General features: G+C 43.8%; 1 protein-coding gene across 1 annotated transcript; it reads right to left on the reverse strand.

Annotated features, from left to right (window-relative positions):
* Window positions 1-190: 190 nt before the first annotated feature.
* Window positions 191-22,276, reverse strand: LOC120053720 (phosphatidylinositol 3-kinase regulatory subunit gamma-like). Its single transcript, XM_039000926.1, has 15 exons — window positions 21,550-22,276; window positions 13,278-13,370; window positions 11,012-11,086; window positions 9,630-9,770; window positions 9,134-9,323; window positions 6,642-6,727; window positions 6,242-6,347; window positions 5,984-6,082; window positions 5,627-5,807; window positions 4,243-4,368; window positions 4,002-4,144; window positions 3,730-3,906; window positions 3,556-3,627; window positions 3,272-3,445; window positions 191-2,338 (listed from the first exon to the last, which is right to left on the reverse strand). The coding sequence occupies exons 1-15, from the start codon at window positions 21,872-21,874 to the stop codon at window positions 2,146-2,148; spliced, it is 2,181 nt and encodes a 726-aa protein (XP_038856854.1). The 5' UTR covers window positions 21,875-22,276; the 3' UTR covers window positions 191-2,145.

A 22,276-nucleotide genomic window follows, 5' to 3' on the forward strand; every position in this document is an offset into this window, starting at 1 on the left:
CACTTAAACATTGATATCTTTCTGAATTGATGGTTTTTGTAGAACCAACTGCAACAGACGAAGATACTTTTTAAAAGGAATCGAGAATTAAGTAATCCCTAAGAACAGGTTAGTTGAAAAATCTATGGCGGCGGTTTGTGTGGGTCTTTTCTGTAGCACTCAGTAATGGACACCAACACTCTTTGGTTACTAACATTATCTGGCGTACAATCTTCAGCTAGTCTTAACCTGGCTGTGGTCATGTCAGTGGAGGGCCTACGTAGTCTTACACTGCATGCAGAGCCACCGTGTGCAATTTGAAAACAAACCAGAAACATATTTTTTACTCTCTTTTTTATACAGCACCCTCTCTTGCCAAAAAAACTAAACTAGATTGTCCCAGTTTTCAAAGATCCGTTGACCTGAAGGACAGTCTAACTGAGCAGGACTCTGGCTGAAAGCTATGTTCAGTAAATAGTCCACAGACTATTATTGTCATCTCTCTCCAAGGAGACACTTTTCACCTAACTACCAGATAAACATAAGAAACAGGTTAACCAGATTAACATCAACATTGTTGTCAGCTATAAAAGGTTGATTTACACTAATCCCAACATGATCGGCAATCTAACCACTCCTAAAAGTGAGCAATAAAATGCACCAATGTCTGATTAATACATGACAAGTGTAAAGGTTATCACTCATTCAGTGATTTCTCATGAATCAAAATCAATGTTGATGATGCTTCGTGAAGTTGTATGTCAAACTCGCTGCATAGTACTAATCAGTTTGTCAAAGTAGTGTTTCAAGTCTACCTAGAATATCTGGTGTATATATGTTAGCATTAAAGTACAACTTGTTTTCTGGGAAAGAAGCTCATTCACGAAGTGTGGCAGGTAAGGTCCGATTAAGTAAATTGTGGAATTAGGCTACTAATACCTTAATGAGAGACTGAATACTGCGATGCATACTGCATACCCAATATGTAGTGAAAAGACAATGCTTCTTATATCTGGTACACAACCACCATAAGATCTACCATCTATCCACAACTATAAAATATGAACGGAAATCCATTTCCACCATGCACAAATCCAACACCGCCATCATACACACAGTAATGCAAGGGTGGGCAACTTCGGTCCTCAAGAGTGTCTGCTGGCTTTCAATCATTCCTTTAAGTCAGCTACTGATTGAGACCTGGGAAACCAAATGTGTGCACTGAGCCCTGACCCGGGAAATCAGATGTGTGCACTCTGAGCAGTCAGTGGCAGTAGTCCCAGGGAGTTACCCATCCCTGCGCCAAGGCAATCAATAGCAAGGTCCATTTCAGATTTCTAGTTTCATACACAGTGCTGTACAAAACACTTGGCATCTGATTGGGGCAAGGCATCCACACTGACTCTGATCTACAGAGAGAGAATGGAAGACCGAGGATTATAAGAGAAGCCACTTTCACCACCAAGTGTTCCACCATCAAGGACTGCAACTCCAGCAGTGTCCTCAAGCTACACCAGGGGCCATGCCCGCATCTAATATCATCAACCTCAAACTATTTTAAACTCTTACATAGATTTGTTTTTTTTAAGCTTTCAGAAAAAGACAAATTCATCTTTTTGTTTAACACATTGGTACTGAATTTTGTCTTTGTCTTCTTTTGTCTTTATGTGATAGGGTACATAACAATGAGTACACAGAAAGGAGAATGCTTTCTTTGTATGCGTCCCATAGCGCTGTGGGAGAAAATGTGTATTAATATGAACTTGCAACAAAACACAGAAAGTCTGTTAGGTATTTTTGTTCTCCATGTCAAACCCTTACACCTCTAATTGTTGAAAAAAGTTACTACACCCCCAAAATGGCACCCATAACAAGTCGATTTAAAAAATAATTCCCTCCATTAAAAGGGAAAATGGAATCTACAGCAGTTACTTTAAAATAGTCAAAATATTTTTATCCTAAAAGATTTAACAAAAATATAACATTTACAGGAGGGTCTCTTCAAAGTCAAAACCCAGTCAGTCATTATATCTGCCACTTCCACTCCTGTCAAACCCAACGCTCAGAAAGCTGTTTGCTTTTTTGTTGGGAAAAGTGAGGGTTTGTGGTCTCAGTTCTGTGTGTGTTTTTGCTCTGTGCCGGGCCGTGCCCGGGTGACGGTGCGTCTCATCTGGGTTGCTGCTGGGTTAGGACAGGACATGCCAGAGTTACATTCAGCGAGTCGTTGTGCTGGACCAGGGAGGTGTGTCTGTAGTGGAGAACCAGCTCTCTCAGGGAGCTGTACAGGTTGTAAGGCTCGGCGAAACCGTAGCCCGTGGAGGTCTTGAATATCACACAGTGCTTGACGTCCCCGTCCACGCTGCATGTACAGACGTGAAGTCAACAACAGAACATTTGGTTAGACACCACGCCCAAACACAGCAGTCAAAGTGATATTTCAGCACAAAATCAAAGTTTGATAGATGTTTTAAGACCTCATCAAGACACCATCAACTTTAAAGATCCTGCTATATGCCTCAATGCCAAATGTTCCTCAGTCCAATAGGTTTGGATGAGCTGACTCAGTTGTGTTACTGCTTAACGGCCCTTTGCGGATAAGATTGGCCAACCATGTTTTCAGATGGTCCCCACATTTCCCATGCATTTGAGATTTTCAGGCATCATCTCGGCAGGTGAGTCCGGAAAACATCTGACAAACCTGGTTAAACCCACCCAACAGTCTAGTCGTATTTCCAACCCAAATCATTATGTGACCGCAGATCAGGTTAATGGGACTCACACTACAGAACAGGTTAATGGGACTCACACTACAGATCAGGTTAATGGGACTCACACTACAGAACAGGTTAATGGGACTCACACTACAGATCAGGTTAATGGGACTCACACTACAGAACAGGTTAATGGGACTCACACTACAGATCAGGTTAATGGGACTCACACTACAGATCAGGTTAATGGGACTCACACTACAGAACAGGTTAATGGGACTCACACTACAGAACAGGTTAATGGGACTCACACTACAGAACAGGTTAATGGGACTCACACTACAGATCAGGTTAATGGGACTCACACTACAGAACAGGTTAATGGGACTCACACTACAGAACAGGTTAATGGGACTCACACTACAGAGCAGGTTAATGGGACTCACACTACAGAACAGGTTAATGGGACTCACACTACAGATCAGGTTAATGGGACTCACACTACAGAACAGGTTAATGGGACTCACACTACAGATCAGGTTAATGGGACTCACACTACAGAACAGGTTAATGGGACTCACACTACAGAGCAGGCATAGGAGCCCTTCTGGGACTGGCTGTCTCGGATCAGGAAGGTGCCGTCACCCTTGCCCTTTAGCAGCTCTTCGGCCTGGCCGCGCTTGATGTCGCCCACGTACCAGGTGCGCTCGTCATGGTGCGGCAGGTCATCCATCTCATCCACCAGAGAATATAGGCTGGGAGGGAGAAGAGGGGATGAAACCAGGGTCAATATGATACACGATAAGACATGATTAAACATGGTGATACATCACAACTGTCAGACGGCCACATTGGTTTAACTCACTCTTCCACGTCGTTCTTGATCCCAAGCCACTCGTTAATCTTCTTCTGTCTGGTGCCCTTCTGATTGAGCCACCTGGGGCGTTAACACAAGCTAACGGTTAGTTCCCATGTTCCTAAACATTTCAGTTTCGCATTGTAAAGTGTGTGTGTGTGTGTGTGTGTGTGTATAACCTACACCAGGTACTGGTCTCTGATCTTCCTCAGCTGCATGAGGTCTGGTTTCAGACTGTTCATCTTCTTGTCGATCTCTCGGTTGTCCGTCGCCTGCTCCTTCAGGTCCTGCTCCAGCTTCCGCTTGCTGTCATGGATCTCAGTCACACGAGACTTCAGCTTATCTGAATTACTTTGGATTCTGTAAGGTGGAGCGACAAGATTGGGAGGTCCCCCACTTCATAGTCATGATCACTACAGGCTTCATGAAAATCCTACAACAGGCAATGTAGATACCTCTCAATCTCTTGGCTGTTGCCCTCCCTGTGGAACTTGTCAATGTACTCCTTGCTGTAGCGCTCTTGGGTCTCGCACTGCTCCTCAAAGATATTAATGGTCTCGGTGAAGGCCTCGATGGCCGTGTGCTTCATCTGTAACTCCTGGAGTACAGGGAAAACAGACGAGGTTTTGCTCATTTCAAGTGCTATGGAACCCAGACCCAAATGGGACAGTGAAAATGGATGTGTTGAATATTTACCTGAGAGGTGCGAGTGTACTCTTCATACAAGACGTCATATTCCCGGCTCTTCTCCTGGTACTGTTCATGGTACACCTTCAGTTGCTCTCCTACTGCTTCCACGTTATCCTCTTTCACCACCTGGTCCTGGAAATAACAAAGACCATTAACTAACCAAATCAAATCAAACTATTTGTCACATGCGCCAGATACAAGAAGTGTAGACCTTACCGTGAAATACTTACTGACAAGCCCTTAACCAACAGTGCAGTTCAAGAAGAGTTGAGAAAATATTGACCAAATAAAGTAAAAAATAATAAAAAGTAACACAATAACGAGGCTATATTCAGGGTGTACCGAGTCAGTGTGTGGGGGTACAGGTTATAGGTAATTTGTACATGTACATAGGGGTGAAGTCACTATGCATAGATAATAAACAGCGTGTAGCAGCAGTGTACAAAACCAATGTAGGGGGTCAATGTAATAGTCCGGTGGCCATTTGATTAATTGTTCAGCAGTCTTATGGCTTATGGTAGGAGCTGTTAAGGAGCCTTTTGGTCCTAGACTTGGCGTTCCTGTACCGCTTGCCATGCGGTAACAGAGAGAACAGTCTATGACTTTGGTGACTGGAGTCTTTGACAATTTTATGGGCTTTCCTCTGACACCGCCTATTATATAGGTCCTGGATGGCAGGAAGCTTGACCTCAGTGATGTACTGGGCCATACACACTACCCTCTGTAGTGCCTTACGGTCAGATGCCGAGCAGTTGCCATACCAGGCGGTGATGCAACCGTCAGGATGCTCTCGATGGTGCAGCTGTCAAACTTTTTGAGATCTGGGGACCCATGCCAAATCTTTTTAGTTTCCTGAGGGGGAATAGGCTTTGTCGTGCCCTCTTCACAACTGTCTTGGTGTGTTTGGACCATGATAGATCGATGGTGATGTGGACACCAAGGAACTTGAAACTCTCGACCTGCTCCACTACAGCCCCTTTGATGTTAATGGGGGCCTGTCCGGGCCTGTAGTCCACGATCAGCTCCTTTGTCTTGCTCACATTGAGGGAGAGGTTGTTGTGATACAACCACAGCAAGATGTTGAGCTATAGAACACTCAATGTGGGCTCAATGTATTTCAAATAGAGGGGCAGCAAGCAAACTCTCCTCACTTAAACATAATGGTTTGATAACATTTCAGACAAGCTATTGCAGTCCTCTTGGGGATGCCATGGGTTTGGGATTTTCCTTAACGCATGTGCCATAAGAAATGTAAGGCCTTCCAGAAAGCATAAGGGTGCTGTTCGAAGGCTGTATTCCTTTTCTCTTATATCATCTATTTAAAAACCAAGTAACCCCATTGACATAAGGCCCAGAAGTCAAACCAACATTAACAGAATCATTCCACTACCTGCTGATATTTGGAGATGGGGTACAGTAGCCGTGAGTCCAGCTTGGGGTTGTACTGGGCCAGCGACTCCTGGTGATAATGCAGGATGAGCTCCACCACAGAGGAAAAAGTCAGCGGCTCAGAGAAGCCGTACTTGCCGCCTCGGTGGAAGATCTTGATCAGCTTGTTGTTTCCTCCTTTTCTAGAAAAGTCCAGAGCAGTTGAGCAATGTTAGAGGTTCTGTGAAAGTCTCTGGAAGCTATCCAAAGTGGTGGAACGTCATTGCATTTGAAACAAGTGACTAGGGAGTACTTGAAGATTATTTTAAGAGAGACAAACTAGTCTCTTTTAGACAGACTAAATTATCAATACCCTTACCTGAGAGTCAATGTGTATTCTCCTTGCACCTTGCTTGAGGCGTCTCGGACCAAGAAAGTCCCATCCGGCATGTCTCTCATCTTCTCATTCACCTCCTCTCTGGAAAAAATATCATGATTACGTCACTAAAGCTGGGTGAGTAAGATGAGTGACAAGTGACAATCATTTCTTCTTGAAACAGAAGATTGTGGTCTCAACTGTAAATAACCAAGTGTGTACATTAACACTGGATTCATTCTATAGCCAGATAAATTGTACCTGGAAATGTCTCCCCAGTACCACTCTGCATCGGCCATCTTGCTGCCGTCTCCATTGATCACAGAGGATGCCATGGCTTTGGTTTTGGAAGGTTTGGGAGGTAGGGCTGTCAAAGGGGCCAATAGGTGGTGGTGTCACAATACAGTGGGACATCCATTCAAAATGGAACCAGGAGATAGAGGTGTTTTTTAGTGAGAGTGATATATTGTTGTGAGCTTGTGTATATAGCCTCATTATTGTGTTACTTTTTTCTCTAATTTTTTTACAACTTTTGGTTTATTTAGTAAATATTTTCTTAACTCTGTTGTTTGAACTGCATTGTTTGTTAAGGGGCTTGTAAGTAAGCATTTCACCTGTTGTATTCAGCGCATGTGACAAATAAAATTTGATTTGTGTTTACCTGGTGGCATTTCTTCCAGCTCCCAGGCACTCACCACCAGCAGTCTCTCCAGCACCTGGGCAGAAACCTGACAATCTTCTTCTGACCTGGACAAAAATCAATACACTCCTACGTCAGTCATTCAGAGTACGGTGGAAAGAGTGGTTCAACGGGATGAGGGGAGTCATATTTTACAACAGTACAGTAGGGAGATGTAAGTAACGTGGGACATTGGTTGGAGAGGTGTTGAGTGGACGTACTGTATATTCTGCTGACTTCAGAGAATAGTGTCCTTCCAGGAAAACAGACGTGTTATGGCTTCTATCTCAAGCTGGCTCAACCTGAAGACCATTTCTACAGCCAGACACTTTGTAGACTGACAACCGCATGAACTCAAGAGGCTGGTCATGTTGATGCATTTCTTCCTATCTCTCTCTGTTGGCTGGCCAGTATCTCTCTCTCCCTCCCTGTGTGTCTATTGGCTGGCCAGTATCTCTCTCTCCCTCTCTCTGTTGGCTGGCCAGTATCTCTCTCTCCCTCCCTGTGTGTCTATTGGCTGGCCAGTATCTCTCTCTCCCTCTCTCTGTTGGCTGGCCAGTATCTCTCTCTCCCTCCCTGTGTGTCTATTGGCTGGCCAGTATCTCTCTCTCCCTCTCTCCGTGTCTATTGGCTGGCCAGTGTTTCTCTCTCCCTCTCTGTGTCTATTGGCTGGCCAGTATCTCTCTCTCCCTCTCTCTGTTGGCTGGCCAGTATCTCTCTCTCCCTCTCTCCGTGTCTATTGGCTGGCCAGTATCTCTCTCTCCCTCTCTCCGTGTCTATTGGCTGGCCAGTATCTCTCTCTCCCTCTCTCCGTGTCTATTGGCTGGCCAGTATCTCTCTCTCCCTCTCTCCGTGTCTATTGGCTGGCCAGTATCTCTCTCTCCCTCGCTCTGTGTCTATTGGCTGGCCAGTATTTCTCTCTCCCTCTCTCTATTGGCTGGCCAGTATTTCTCTCCCTCTCTCTGTTGGCTGGCCAGTATCTCTCTCTCCCTCTCTCTATTGGCTGGCCAGTATTTCTCTCCCTCTCTCTATTGGCTGGCCAGTATTTCTCTCCCTCTCTCTATTGGCTGGCCAGCATCTCTCTCTCCCTCGCTCTGTGTCTATTGGCTGGCCAGTATTTCTCTCTCCCTCTCTCTGTTGGCTGGCCAGTATCTCTCTCTCCCTCGCTCTGTGTCTATTGGCTGGCCAGTATTTCTCTCTCCCTCTCTCTATTGGCTGGCCAGTATTTCTCTCCCTCTCTCTGTTGGCTGGCCAGTATCTCTCTCTCCCTCTCTCTATTGGCTGGCCAGTATTTCTCTCCCTCTCTCTATTGGCTGGCCAGTATTTCTCTCCCTCTCTCTATTGGCTGGCCAGTATCTCTCTCCCTCTCTCCGTGTCTATTGGCTGTCCAGTATTTCTCTCTCCCTCTCTCTGTTGGCTGGCCAGTATCTCTCTCTCTCCGTGTCTATTGGCTGGCCAGTATCTCTCTCTCCCGCTCTCTCTCCATGTCTATTGGCTGGCCAGTATCTCTCTCTCCCTCTCTCTGTTGGCTGGCCAGTATCTCTCTCTCCCTCGCTCTGTGTCTATTGGCTGGCCAGTATTTCTCTCTCCCTCTTTCTGTTGGCTGGCCAGTATCTCTCTCTCCCTCGCTCTGTGTCTATTGGCTGGCCAGTATTTCTCTCTCCCTCTCTCTATTGGCTGGCCAGTATTTCTCTCCCTCTCTCTGTTGGCTGGCCAGTATCTCTCTCTCTATTGGCTGGCCAGTATTTCTCTCCCTCTCTCTATTGGCTGGCCAGTATCTCTCTCCCTCTCTCTGTTGGCTGGCCAGTAACTCTCTCCCTCTCTCCGTGTCTATTGGCTGGCCAGTATTTCTCTCCCTCTCTCTATTGGCTGGCCAGTATCTCTCTCCCTCTCTCTGTTGGCTGGCCAGTAACTCTCTCCCTCTCTCCGTGTCTATTGGCTGGCCAGTATCTCTCTCTCCGTGACTGTTGGCTGGCCAGTATTTCTCTCTACCTCTCTCCGTGTCTGTTGCCTGGCCAGTATCTCTCTCTCCCTCTCTGTGTGTCTATTGGCTGGCCAGTATCTCTCTTTCCCTCTCTGTGTGTCTATTGGCTGACCAGTATCTCTCTCTCCCTCTCTCCGTGTCTATTGGCTGGCCAGTATCTCTCTCTCCCTCTCTGTGTGTCTATTGGCTGGCCAGTATCTCTCTTTCCCTCTCTGTGTGTCTATTGGCTGGCCAGTATCTCTCTCTCCCTCTCTCTGTTGGCTGGCCAGTATCTCTCTCTCCCTCTCTCCGTGTCTGTTGGCTGGCCAGTATTTTTTCTCTCTCTGTTGGCTGGCCAGTATTTCTCTCTCCCTCTCTCTGTTGGCTGGCCAGTATTTCTCTCTCCGTGTCTATTGGCTGGCCAGTATTTCTCTCTCCCTTTCCTTCTGTGTCTATTGGCTGGACAACCCCCCCATACCGACATAGGTATTTCTTTAAATGTGAGACTGACCCAGCGGGGAGCAGCAGAGGGCTGAAGAGGAGTGCGAGGGTGTGAGGGTCCAGGCCATTGTGGGCCGAGCTCTGGCCCACTCGGTCCAAGTGTCTGAGCATGTACTGCAGGGTGAGCAGGCCTGGCAGGGGCACGGCCGGTGGCTCCAGCGCCTTCAGCAAACGCTTGCCTGTCTCCTCGACGGACAGCTCTGGGAAATAAGAACCAGCAAGGAGACTGAGTGACAATCTTAGTGCCTTGGGTTTGAGACACAATGGTAAATCGACAACATTTTTTCCTATCTAATGCCAAATTCACATTTTGCTTTGTATTTCTAAGCCGATTCCAAAATATACACAATTCTTTCAACAGTCACCTGATAGTGTGCTTCAATGATAGCCGTTTTTGTTGTTGTTGTTTTTGTTAGTAGAATATGCTCCTGGAATCACTTGCATCAGTTGCATCAGTTCTTAATGAGATACATGAAGAAGCATGTTAGTGCTAAAGGTGCCGTTACCTGCTTCCTCTTGCAGGGCAATCTTCAGGCTGGGATAGACAGACTCTGGGATGATGGGGGAGGGCAAGTCCTGCAGGAATCCCATCAGGGCCTCTGAGAGCGCCTGGACGTCGTACTGGCCCATCTCAGGCTCAGAGAGCTCTGTAAAAAGAACACTTTAGGTCGCTAATTCAGACACTGCAGAGTCTGTTTGTGTACATCGCTGGTTCTCCTGTTCTGTGGTAAGGTGTCCCAAGAGTTGTGCTTTGTGGCCAGAGTTTCTGGTGCGGCTAAGTGTGCTGTCTGGGAGACAGTGTCCAGACTAGTCCTATGACAGTGTCTGAGAGACTAAAATAACAACCTCCTCCTCTTTCACCGATGCGACAGGCAGGCCAGACTGGCTGGGTGCTGCTTACTGCTCCGTCACGCCTCAGCTAGCAAACAGCTGTCTGAAAAGGCCTGCCTGGCCCGGTCCAGCTCTTGATCTGAGCAGATAGACTGTGGGGAGAGTGTCTGGCATGTGTGAGTGTGTGTGAGCATGGGGAGAATCTGGGTCGGTCTGTCTGTGGCATGTGAAAGGTGTGTTTGTGCGGGGTGGGGGTGTGCATCTCAGAACATGCTGTTGACACTTGATCTAGCCTACATCGTCCTGTCTGCTCAAATCTTTGGGAGATCGTACTCAAACTCGTTTTGGCATGGATGTTGCTGAGCAAGTCCCAGGTCACTTGAATCCTTGGAACACCCAAGTGTTCACTTTCTCCAGACAAGTGTTCACTTTCTCCAGTCGAAACAAACAGTGCCATGTATATAGATTAGCACAGAATAACAAGCGGAACGAACTCGTAGAGCCAATTATATTGCAATTAATGCAAAATCGGTCACGGAGTGAAAATAACACTCCCGAGGCTGTCCTCACTCTTCAGTACAGTGGGGCTCACAGAGAAGTGAAATGATGAAGTGCAATATATGCAAGATTGTCTTTTGGGGGGGGGGGGGGACGGGGGGACGACGACACAGCATACATCCGTCTCTTTGATCCGTTTGAAAAGACTGGCCTATTTCTCTACACAAACAAAGGCTGTGTTAATGGCCCACTGTTGAAATAGAGCAAAGACAAACAGAGCATGTAGTGTATCCTACAGGAACCACGAGGACAGCATGGTCATCACCCCTCTGAGTTATTTTCCTAACTGAACTCAATAGGCAAGGCTATAGAATGAACAGCACCACAATCATTGAAGTCACAGGGTTCGGAGTAAATTCCTTTTTATCCTACAGGAATGGATGACTATCCGGCGATGGCAACAGACTCTATCAACTTGTACAGCTCAGCAAGAGTTGAATGTAAGAACAATGCATTCATGCACAAGCATAATGTGCAAGAGAGAAACAGAGGGTCTTACCAAAATTCAGGCTCTGTCTATGACCGCCAGCAGCCAAGGAGCCAGACTTCCTGTACAGTGTCTCGCACTCCAAACCTGCAAGAGATTGACACACACACACACAGTTAGCGCACCCTTCTGAAATAGTATTTTCTCTCCTGGCATGCCTCTATTAGTGAATCAATTAGTTACACGTATAAACATCCAAAATACAGCTCCCAGAGCTGAAAATACATGACCGAGACGCTAACTGAAACATTTCAACACTAACCTGGCCTTCCACATGCTACCTGGAGGCCCAGGAGACACTTTCAGGAGTGCTAAGTCTGAAAGGTCAAAGATCAGACAGAGAGAGGAGAGGGCCTTTTCTCAATTCGATTTGCTCAACTCCTGCGTCCTCTCAGTGAACGTGGACAAAAAATGTGCTTATATGAAAAGCAAATTACGTTTACAGGGGTGGATCCCAAAATAAATATGTAAAGAGATAAAAACAAGCACAGACTTTTGCCCAAATGAGGAAAGTTCCTATCAAAGCCAGGGTGTCTCCTCTAGCAGCAGATCCACCTTTTAAATGACACTGTTTGTCGACCATGGGGATCTAAGTGGACCATGATCAGAGCTAAATACTGTAAATATATGTATGTATACAGTGCCTTCGCAAAGTATTCAGACCCCTTGACTTTTTCCACATTTTGTTACTTTCCAGCCTTATTCCACAATTGATTAAATAAAAAAAATCCTCAGCAATCTACACAATACCACATAATGACAAGGCGAAAACTGTATTTTTTTGTGTGAAATGTTGCTAATTTATTAAATATAAAAAACAGAAATAAGTATTCATACCCATTGCTATGAGATTCAAGATTGAGCTCAGGTGCATCCTGTTTTCATTAATCATCCTTGAGCTGTTTCTAAAACTTAATTGGAGTCCACCTGTGAAAAATTCAATTGATTGGACATGATTTGGAAAAGCACACACCAGTCTATATAAAAGGTCCCATAGCTGACACTGCATGTCAGAGCAAAAATCAAGAAAGCCATGAGGTCGAAGGTATTGTCCATAGAGCTCCGAGACAACATTGTGTTGAGGCACAGATCTGGGGATGGGTACCAAAAAATGTCTGCAGCTTTGAAGGTCCACAAGAACACAGTGGCCTCCATCATTCTTAAATGGAAGAAGTTTGGAACCACCTAGACTCTTCCTAGAGCTGGCCGCCCGGCCAAAATGAGCAATCGGGGGAGAAGGGCCTTGGTCAGGGAGGTGACCAAGAACCTGATGGTCACTGACAGAGCTGTAAAGTTCCTCTGTGGAGATGAGAGAACCTTCCAGAATGACAACCATCGCTGCAGCACTCTACCATTCAGGCATTTATGGTAGCGTGGCCAGACGGAAGTCACTCCTCAGTAAAAAGGCACATGACAGCCCACTTGGAGTTTGCCAAAAGGCACCTAAAGATTCTCTGGTCTGATGAAACCAAGATTTAACTATTTGGCCTGAATGCCAAGCATCACATTTGGAGGAAACCTGGCACCATCCCTATGGTGAAGCATGGTGGTGGCAGCATCATGCTGCGTTGATGTTTTTCAGCGGCAGGGACTGGCAGACTAGTCAGGATCAAGGCAAAGACGAACGGAGAAATGTACAGAAAGATCCTTGATGAAAACCTGCTCCAGAGCGCTCAGGACCTCAGACTGGGGTGAAGGTACACCTTCCAACAGGACAACGACCCTAAGCACACAGCCAATACAAAGCAGGAGTGGCTTCGGGACAAATCTCTGAATGTTCTTGGGTGGCCCAGCCAGAGCCCAGACTTGAACCAATCTAACAGATGCTGTAATCGCTGCCAAAGGTGCTTCAACATAGCACTGAGTAAAGGGTCTGAATACTTATATAAATGTAATATTTCAGTTTTTTTAAATGATAAATTAGCAAACATTTCCAAAAACCTGCATTTGCTTTGTCATTATGGGGTATTGTGTGTAGATGGTTGAAGGGAAAAAAACAACTTAATCAATTTTAGAATAAGGCTGTAACGTAACAAAATGTGGAAAAAGTCAAGGGGTCTGAATTCCTTTTGAAGGCACTATACAGTACATGTCATGCATAAAATATATTCTACCAAAGCATTAGTTTACATGCAAGTATGGATAACTGATACATTAATGCCACATCGAAAGTACTATGTGGCATATTTTCAGGTCAATGCTGCTGCTTCTCTTGTCAAATGACTTGTACTAAACACATCAGATTCAAACGTGTTCCGATATCACACAGCCATCTTACCTTTTTTCTCAATGGCCTCTACCAACTTCACCAAAGTGGGGGGGGCATTTTCTGGGGGTGGAAAAGGCTGGACAAACTCATGAGCTGATGTCCCTGGAAAACAAATAGGATAGGATACCCATTAGGCCTTGATGTTGTTTAAAATAATTATTACAGCAAATCTGTAGCAATCAAAGACACCAAACAAAGCTCAATCAAAATTACAACAGCCCCTTAAATAACTTTTAATCTTTTCACAACAAATACCCAGTTTAATTTTCTTTCAGGAATTTCACTCTCCCCTCCACGGCAAGGCCCTGTTTCACCACAGCCCTTTGCGTGAGGAGGGTTTTTCAAGTGTCTCAGTGTAGCACAATGAAGGATTTTAATAAAAATAAAAACCTGAACAGGCATAACCTCCAGTGGCAGCGCGCCAGAGCCTCATTTTCAGGCCCACTGTATAAGCTTGGCACCCCGTGCCTCCTGGCAGCGCAAGCCTAAACCATGTCTGATCATTTTGGAGTTCACAGAAAGTACCATGTCAGCACATTCCCCCTCTCTGCTGCACGTTAAACATGGAAAATTGCTGCCCGGCTCTCGATTTCCCTCTTGTATAACGTCCGCCCCACCCCCTCTGCTTCTCTGCAGCCTTCGCTCTTCCGAGGGTCGCCTTTCCCAAATGCTCTGGAACCTAGCTGCTGTACGGTGGCTGAGTATTGCATGTTTGAGTCAGTCTTGCTAAGTCGCAACTGTACAATACAAAAACAAAATAAATATACAATAAAAAAGCATATTTGCCTGTACTACAAACAGTGCATTAGACTACATAAGGTTATGTTGAAAATACTATCGACATATGAAATGGCTTTCAAGAAGTGTGTGTGTGTAAAGTTCAGGAATTAGTAGTGAGCTGAGGACTCATAAGCCAAATAATAATATAAATCCTCCACAGAACAATATCAAAAACACAGCTCAAGAAGTTGTAGGCCTACCCTACCGACTGCATTGACCATCTGAAAATATGCCTATTGGCCACTGCACAAAATACTGCCATAATTAAACCCAACATTTGCATGTGAGAGGGCAGAATGGACACAAGCTTATTAAACACATTGTCGGAAGGAAACAATAGACCTAGATGTAAAAACGTGTTTTCTACGTTTTTTTGTACAGAAAATGTTTTCTTCAGTAGTGACTATGACTAGGGCTGTTGTGGTGACCGTATTACCGCCACATCGGCGGTCACATGAAGGCAGTCAAATTCCACATGACCATTTAGTCACAGTAATTAGGCTTCTCCAAGCTCTGATGCTGCTGATGGCCATTAGAGGCCTACCAAACTTGCAAACTGCCTGGTACTCAGGGCTCTATTGTCCCTCTAATCACTCTGACATCAATGCAAACACTTCATGAGAGCTCATGAGCTCATGTTGCTAAACATTTCTATAGGCTATGCAATTGCGTTAGAAAACAGGGTGATGGCCTCTATTAAAAAGAGGATCTCATCAGCTTTCTATAGGCTAGGCCTACTATATTTATTTCTCAACTTTCCTAATAATTTAGCACATTGCTTCTCTTTACAACAGGAGTATAGCCTACCTGGCTGGCATGAAAATAAACAACGGTGAAAAGCAGTTCTCCATTCGCTATTTAAGTGCATAGATGACATGTATTTTTCCCCCTGCCCCTGTTACGATACAGGTGCATGATAATGGTCCATTCTAAATCAAAACAAATGTTACATATATTACATATACACATATGATTAAATCAAGAATAGTCTGATGGGTGACAATTTTAGTCTATCAATGATATATTATCACTTGTGAATGATGCTCAGCATAAGAAACAATGCCTTTTTTCTAATCATAGTCGGCCACCTCATGTAGCCTTGCCCATATGTTTTAATAAGGTTTGTATCACAACTAAAGTGGCTAAATAACTTCTTAAAATGGGGTGTAGAGCCTAACTGACATACATAAGCAGCGTTTGAATTTCAAGTTTGGTGAAGATCATTTTCACCATAAAAATGCACCTTTATAATAAAAGCATTACATGCATAATTGCATTTGCCGTCACTTTTGATAATGGTGTTTTCCGCTAATGGAACATCTGTGCTTATAGCCTACTACCATGTGCGCATTGCTGCACTTATAATGTGAAGAAATAGCCTAATAGTTTATCAACATTTTAAGCTAAACGTTCTGATCTGTTGCGTCAGCTACATTGCATAAAAAAGTTTTTTTGATGCTAGTGGTTGTATTCACTTGGGATCTATCGCATCCCACAACTGTCACAGACTATGTTTGGAATATTTATTTATCGCACAGAATAGGTCGACTTTTGTACTATGGGGGATAGTAGACTGACATAGGCTAGTGGTTTTGCTGTTCGTTAGGCCTACTCATCTTGTTGGCTGATGAAAAGTAAATGTGGACAGTTCTTCCAATATCTTCAATATGCACCTTGGAATTGGATAAGGACGCATGCAGTTGTGTCCCGGATGTGTCTGTATTCACTTGTATGTAGCCTGTGAGAAAGACCCGATCACGTGACAGAGAGCCATGTGAGTGACAGACACTTTGGATTGCGCAGCAGGGCACAACGCAGCACTCCGGGCCGCAAAAGGCAAGGATTTTTTTAGGGTGCATTACGGCCACAAAGGGGATGCTGCCGTGAAACTCGAGGCATTATCAAGTGCTTGTCAAATTGTGAATGAGAGACTGTACATACTATTGAAGTGTGTACAGCCTGCGCAAAAAAACAAAGCAGAGCTCATGCCTTTCAAGCGACTTTTTTCAAATCATCATTAGAGTCATACAATGTATTAAAATTCAAAACATATAGCCCAACATTTGTAGAACAACTAAAGTTACATTAATAACTCTAAATTAAGCATATAGGAATACCTATTTATTTGTTAACCGCTCAACACAGAATAGACGTATGTGCGCACTCCCTCAAATCATGGAGAAAATATCCTTTATTTTATTCAGCTTTGTTCAATTGTATTCTTCATACTATAAACGAATATAAAATAATGCCACAATTCTAAGCAAATCTTGTGTGCTAAATTCACTAGTGTATCCAACAGCCATATGGCATAGCCACATCAAGACCTAACATAAGAACAACTCAGAGTATGATATTATTTTCTTCTGAAATAGACTACATTTTCTTCATATCATGCTTCTTTAGACCTATCTAAAATAAAGAATTAATTTACTGTGAAGGTGTAGGCTATTTTATATGGATTTATTATACTTATAATATTATAATATGGCTTGTAGGCTGTGTGTGGAAGCCAGGAGATGCTAAATGTGTTTATGTTAATTAACAATCAATTACCGTGAGACCGACAGTTATTTGCTTGACAATCAACGGCTGGCGAAATTTCGTGACCACCACAGCCATAGTAGTGACATACATATTCTGTACATCTGCCTCAAAGCCAATGATGTCTCTATTTGTTTTCCTCACTACTCACATACATGCCTACACACAAAGTTGCCCAGATTTTGGGGTTTCGTGCAAACGAATACTTGCCTGATGACTCATTCTGAATTTAATGTAGCTTTCTATCAATCGTTCCATACATCAGTCTGAACCTGCTACCCTAGAAGTCGTTTGTGCTGACGTCAAAATACCATGATTCGTGTAGGCTGGCTCTGGCCCAACCCATCGGTTTCTGGGACCAATCAGAACAGTTTTAATGTGCTCACATTCGAGAAGTCCTCGTGGAGAAAGCAAATCCAGACTCATGGAGAAGAAACGTTACTGGCCGTGGCATTTGGCCAGAGTGATGCAGATGGGTAGCCAGGCAAAAATAATACCGTTTTTTTTGGAGAAGCAGCTGTAGACCTGAAGTCATCCTGTGTTTTGGGGAAAAGAACCAACTAATCATTGCTTGCCTAGGAAATCTTGGCAAAGCCTTTCTTTGAAAATGCCCTGGGAAGCAGTAGGCCTACATCTACACCACCTTGAAAATGTCTGTTTTTATTTTTAGTTGCCTTAGTCTTAAATGCTTTGTTGTAGAGTTCCTGAGATGTTGTTGAGCAATCAAAATTTTTAAAATAATCACATTTCAGCAATTGAACTCTCAAAGTCTCTGCTAGACTCAGTGGCCATTCTAAGCAGTTTCCTTCTACTCCAGCTGCTTAGTTGGATGGAAGAATTGTGGAGAAAATTAAGAAACCTGGACACCAGGCTTTGGGCTGTGTCACTTCCTGTGTTCCCGTATGTAACGGATGTGAAAAAGGAGGAGGTTGAAAGGGGGGTGAGTGTAACGGATGTGAAATGGCTAGCTAGTTAGCGGGTACGCGCTACTAGCGTTTCAATCAGTTACGTCACTTGCTCTGAAACCTAGAAGTAGTGTTGCACCTTGCTCTGCAAGGGCCGCGGCTTTTGTGGAGCGATGGGTAACGACGCTTCGTGGGTGTCAGTTGTTGATGTGTGCAGAGGGTCCCTGGTTCGCGCCCGTGTCGGGGCGAGGGGACGACGTAAAGTTATACTGTTACACGTACACCACTGCCTGCTCAACCCAATTCGTAGAACGGTCCGTCGTCACTCCCTGTCCCAAGGCTGGGTATCTTTACTAGTCCATTGGCTGCACTTAATGGTATGTGTCTCCTGCAGACAGACTAAATATAACTAATGGTCCCGCCAGTAAAATAAGCCTTTAACATTCACCAATTAAAATAATGAGAATGTAGAGCATGTCTGGAAACTAAATTATACAGCATGGGTGAGTCTTTCTCCAAGGACGAAGGTAGTTCGCCTGGGCTTTAAAAAACGGTCTAAATTGCATGTCAAGTTCATATTGCACTCAATCCACCTACAATATCACAAACTATCCTTAGTTTGATGACAGGTGTTTTTGCCTAAAGCCAAATTTAAAATACCTGAAGTACGTATGCAATGCAGGAATACAATTAGGTCTGTCCTGAGTAGATAAGCCTAAATCGCAAAAATACACAGACGTGTACAGCAATGTATAACTCGATGCAACTATGCAGGGAAGCCATTTTGCGTAACTAATTGTGTTGTGTACATACATTAGGTATAAATTAGATTTAACTCCCAATCAAATTGTGTCAAATACTTTTTTCATATGCACTTCAGAGCAAATTGTCAGTAATGACTAAATAGAAGGAAAAACTACTCTACAACCCATGGCATTTTAGAGACATAAAAAGGAAAGCAAGTATGCAAGATGCAAGAGTAGCAGGGCTGCAGCAAAGAGAGGGGACATGGGGAAACGTGTCCATGGCTAACAGGTTGGAATTGCTTGGGCAGCTGTGGGTACCATTTCCATTTCTCCTAGCAGGCCTGTGGCCTGGAGAGGAACTGAGCTGACCTGCCCCCCTACAGAGAATGAATAGAAGGCAAATATTGAAGCAGTGTCACGTGCCTCCAGAGGAATGTGCTGCTTCAGCAGAAAGCTCCCCTACCTGCTCCCTTTCCAGACTGACCTGGTGCTTTGTCCGAGCTCCCAAAGCAAGCAACACAATTTACTGCCTCCAGAAGGGGAGCAACAGGCATAAAACTGAAGTACAATGGGAAATGGAAGGTGGGCTGATACTGTGTGAAGACAATAATTATGGGTAAATAATACAAATAAAAGATAAACAGACATCACTTTTTTTTTTTTAAGAGTAAAAAAGGGCGATAATCTAGAATGTTGAAAAAGTAGACAGGGTTTGTTGCTCTTGTAATCCTACGTACTGTATTCTTGTATGCAGAAGTTAATCATTAAACTTTTTGTCATAACACTATTTTCAGAACACTTCTGTTGAATGAATCTATGACCTTGCTTGGGGCGTTCATATTTAAACACGACCCCCAATGTGGGGAGTCTGTGGTGTATACAGTGCCTTCAGAAAGTATTCACACCCCTTGACTTGTTCCACATTTTGTTGTGTTACAGCCTGAATTTAAAATTGATTCAATTTAGATTTTTTTGTCACTGACCTACACACAAATACCCCATAATGTCAATGTGGAATTGTTTTTTGATTTTGTTTACAAATTAAGAAAAAATGACAAGCTGAAATGTCTTGAGTCAATAATTATTCAACTACTTTGTTATGGAAAACCTAAATAAGTTCAGTAAAATGTGCTTAACAAGTCACATAAATTGCATGGACTCACTCCGTGTGCAATAATAGTGTTTAACATATATTTTTTTAAATGGCTACCTCATCTCCATACCCCACACATATAGATAATTGTAAGGTCTCTTAGTCAAGCAGTGAATTTCAAACACAGATTCAATCATAAAGACCAGGGAGGTTTTCCAATGCCTCGCAAAGAAGGGCACCTATTGGTAGATGGGGGGGGCTGACATTTGAGCATAGTGAAGTTATTAATTACACTTTGGATGGTGTATCAATATAGCCAGTCACTACAAAGACCCTTCCTAACTCGGTTGCCGGAGAGAAGGAAGGAAACCACTGAGGGATTTCACCATGAGGGCAATGGTGATTTTAAAACAGTTAGAGTTTAATGGCTGTGAGGAGAAAACTGAGGATGGATCAACAACATTGTAGTTACTTCACAATACTAGCCTAAATGACAGAGTGAAAAGAAGAATGCTTGTACAGAATAAAAATATTCCAAGACATGCATCCTGTTTGCAACAAGGCACTAAAGTAATACTTCAAAAAATGTGGCAAACCAATAAACTTTTTTGTCCTGAATACAAAGTGTTATGTTCGGGGCAAATCCAATACAACACATTACTGTGTACCATTCTCCATATTTTCAAGTATAGTGATGGCTGCATCATGTTATGGGTATGCCTGTAACCGTTAAGGATGGAGAGTTTCAGGATATGGAGCTAAGCACAGGCAAAATCCTAGACGAAAACCTGGTTCAGTCTGCTTTCCACCAGACACTGGGAGATGAATTCACCTTTCAGCAGGAGCGAATAATAGCTGTTTGACTAAGGGGTCTGGCAGAATGCCATGAGCTAAGTCAGGCGTGCGGCCGTGAGAGTGAGCTCTGTTCCTTTTAATTTCTAAAGACAAAGGAATTGTTCGGTTGAAACATTATTCAAGATTTATGATAAAAACATCCTAAAGATTGATTCTATACATCGTTTGACATGTTTCTACGAACTGTAATAGAACTTTTTTGACTTTTCGTTCTAGACTTTCGTCTGGACTTGCCCGCGCCTTGTGAATTTCGATTGGTGAACTAAACGCGCTAACAAAAAGGAGGTATTTGGACATAAAGATGAACTTTATCGAACAAAACAAACATTTATTGTGGAACTGGGATTCCTGGAAGTGCATTCTGATGAAGATCATCAAAGGTAAGTTAATATTTATAACGCTATTTCTGACTTTTACTGACTCCACAACATGGCGGGTATCTGTATGGCTTGTTTTTGTGGCTTAGCGCTATACTCATACTTGCATGGTGTGCTTTTTCCGTAAATCTTTTTTGAAATCTGACACAGCGGTTGCATTAATGAGAAGTATATCTTTAATTCTATGCATATCACTTGTATCTTTTATCAAAGTATATGATGAGTATTTCTGTAAATTGATGTGGCTCTCTGCAAATTCGCCGGATGTTTTCGAGGCACAACATTACATTGGCGCGTTATGTTCAGTAAACAGATTTTTGGATATAAATATGAACTTTATCGAACAAAACATACATGTATTGTGTAACATGAAGTCCTATGAGTGCCATCTGATGAAGATCATCAAAGGTTAGTGATTCATTTGATCTCTATTTCTGCTTTTTGTGACTCCTCTCTTTGGCTGGAAAATGGCTGTATGTTTTAGGCGCTGACCTAACATAAACGAATGGTGTGCTTTCGCTGTAAAGCCTTTTTGAAATCGGACACCATGGCTAGATTAACAAGAAGTTAAGCTTTAATTTGGTGTATTGCACTTGTGAATGTATGAAAGCTAAATATTTCTAAAAATATTTTTGAATTTCACGCTCTGCCATTTCAGCGGATGTTGTCTAGCGGAACCCCTAGCCTTAAGAAGTTTTAAGAGACTTACCCAGAAAGACTCACAGCTGTAATCTCTGCCAAAGGTGCTTCTACAAAGAATTGACTCAGGGGTGTGAATAGTAAAATTAGATATTTCTGTACTTCACTTTCAATAAATTAGCAAAAATGCCTAAAAACATGTTTTCACTTTGTCATTATGGGGTATTGTGTGTAGATTGATTAAATAAAATGTTTCCTCACCAATTTTGAATTCAGGCTGTAACAACAAATTGAGGAATAAGTCAAGGGGTATGAATACTTTCTGAAGGCACTGTGTCCTACCTTGCTGTGCTGGGGGAGGCTGAGGCCTGGGGGCTGCTGGGAGGGGTCTCTGCTGCAGAGGCTGGTTGGGCGCCACATACATCTTCACAGGCCCCACATACTGGACATATGTCCCAGGGAAGTCTCCCCTCTGCTTGGTGCGCTTGTTGACTCCCACCATCCATCCCAGGCGATCCGGGTGCTCCTCGTCCCCATCCTTGAGCCCAAGGGATGTCAGTGACGTCTTGCTGACGGTCAGTATGTCCCCTGACTGGAGGTCAAGGTCCTCCTCCCAGTCTTTGTTATAGACATAAAGCGCTATGAATTGGAAGCCCTCTACAGCCATGTGCAAAGATGTCCAACTATGATACACACTGACCAGGGCAGTGAAGTGCCAGAGTGTTGAGGATGCTAATTGTGATGGCAACACTATTCAGGAATTTTCAACTAAATCTAAGAAGCATGACTGAACTCTTGAGTGTCGGTGTGAATGGTTGAAACTCAGACCTGGCCTGTGTTTGAGAAATAAAGCACTTTCTTTAGCTTGATCCCCCGGTGCAACCAGACAATGGAGCAGAGAAACGGCATTGGTAACATGCTCTTTGTAAAGACCCGAGACTTGCAGGTAAGTGCTGAACCAAAGTAGGGTTTTGATTTACACTGGTACGGTCTAGGAATGAGTGGTGCAGGGCAGGCACTTCAGTGACTGAGCACTTCGTATTGAGAATCTTCCAAGTGTTCCTGGTGG

The sequence above is a fragment of the Salvelinus namaycush genome, chromosome 9, assembly GCF_016432855.1.
Source record: "Salvelinus namaycush isolate Seneca chromosome 9, SaNama_1.0, whole genome shotgun sequence".
NCBI lineage: Eukaryota > Metazoa > Chordata > Actinopteri > Salmoniformes > Salmonidae > Salvelinus > Salvelinus namaycush.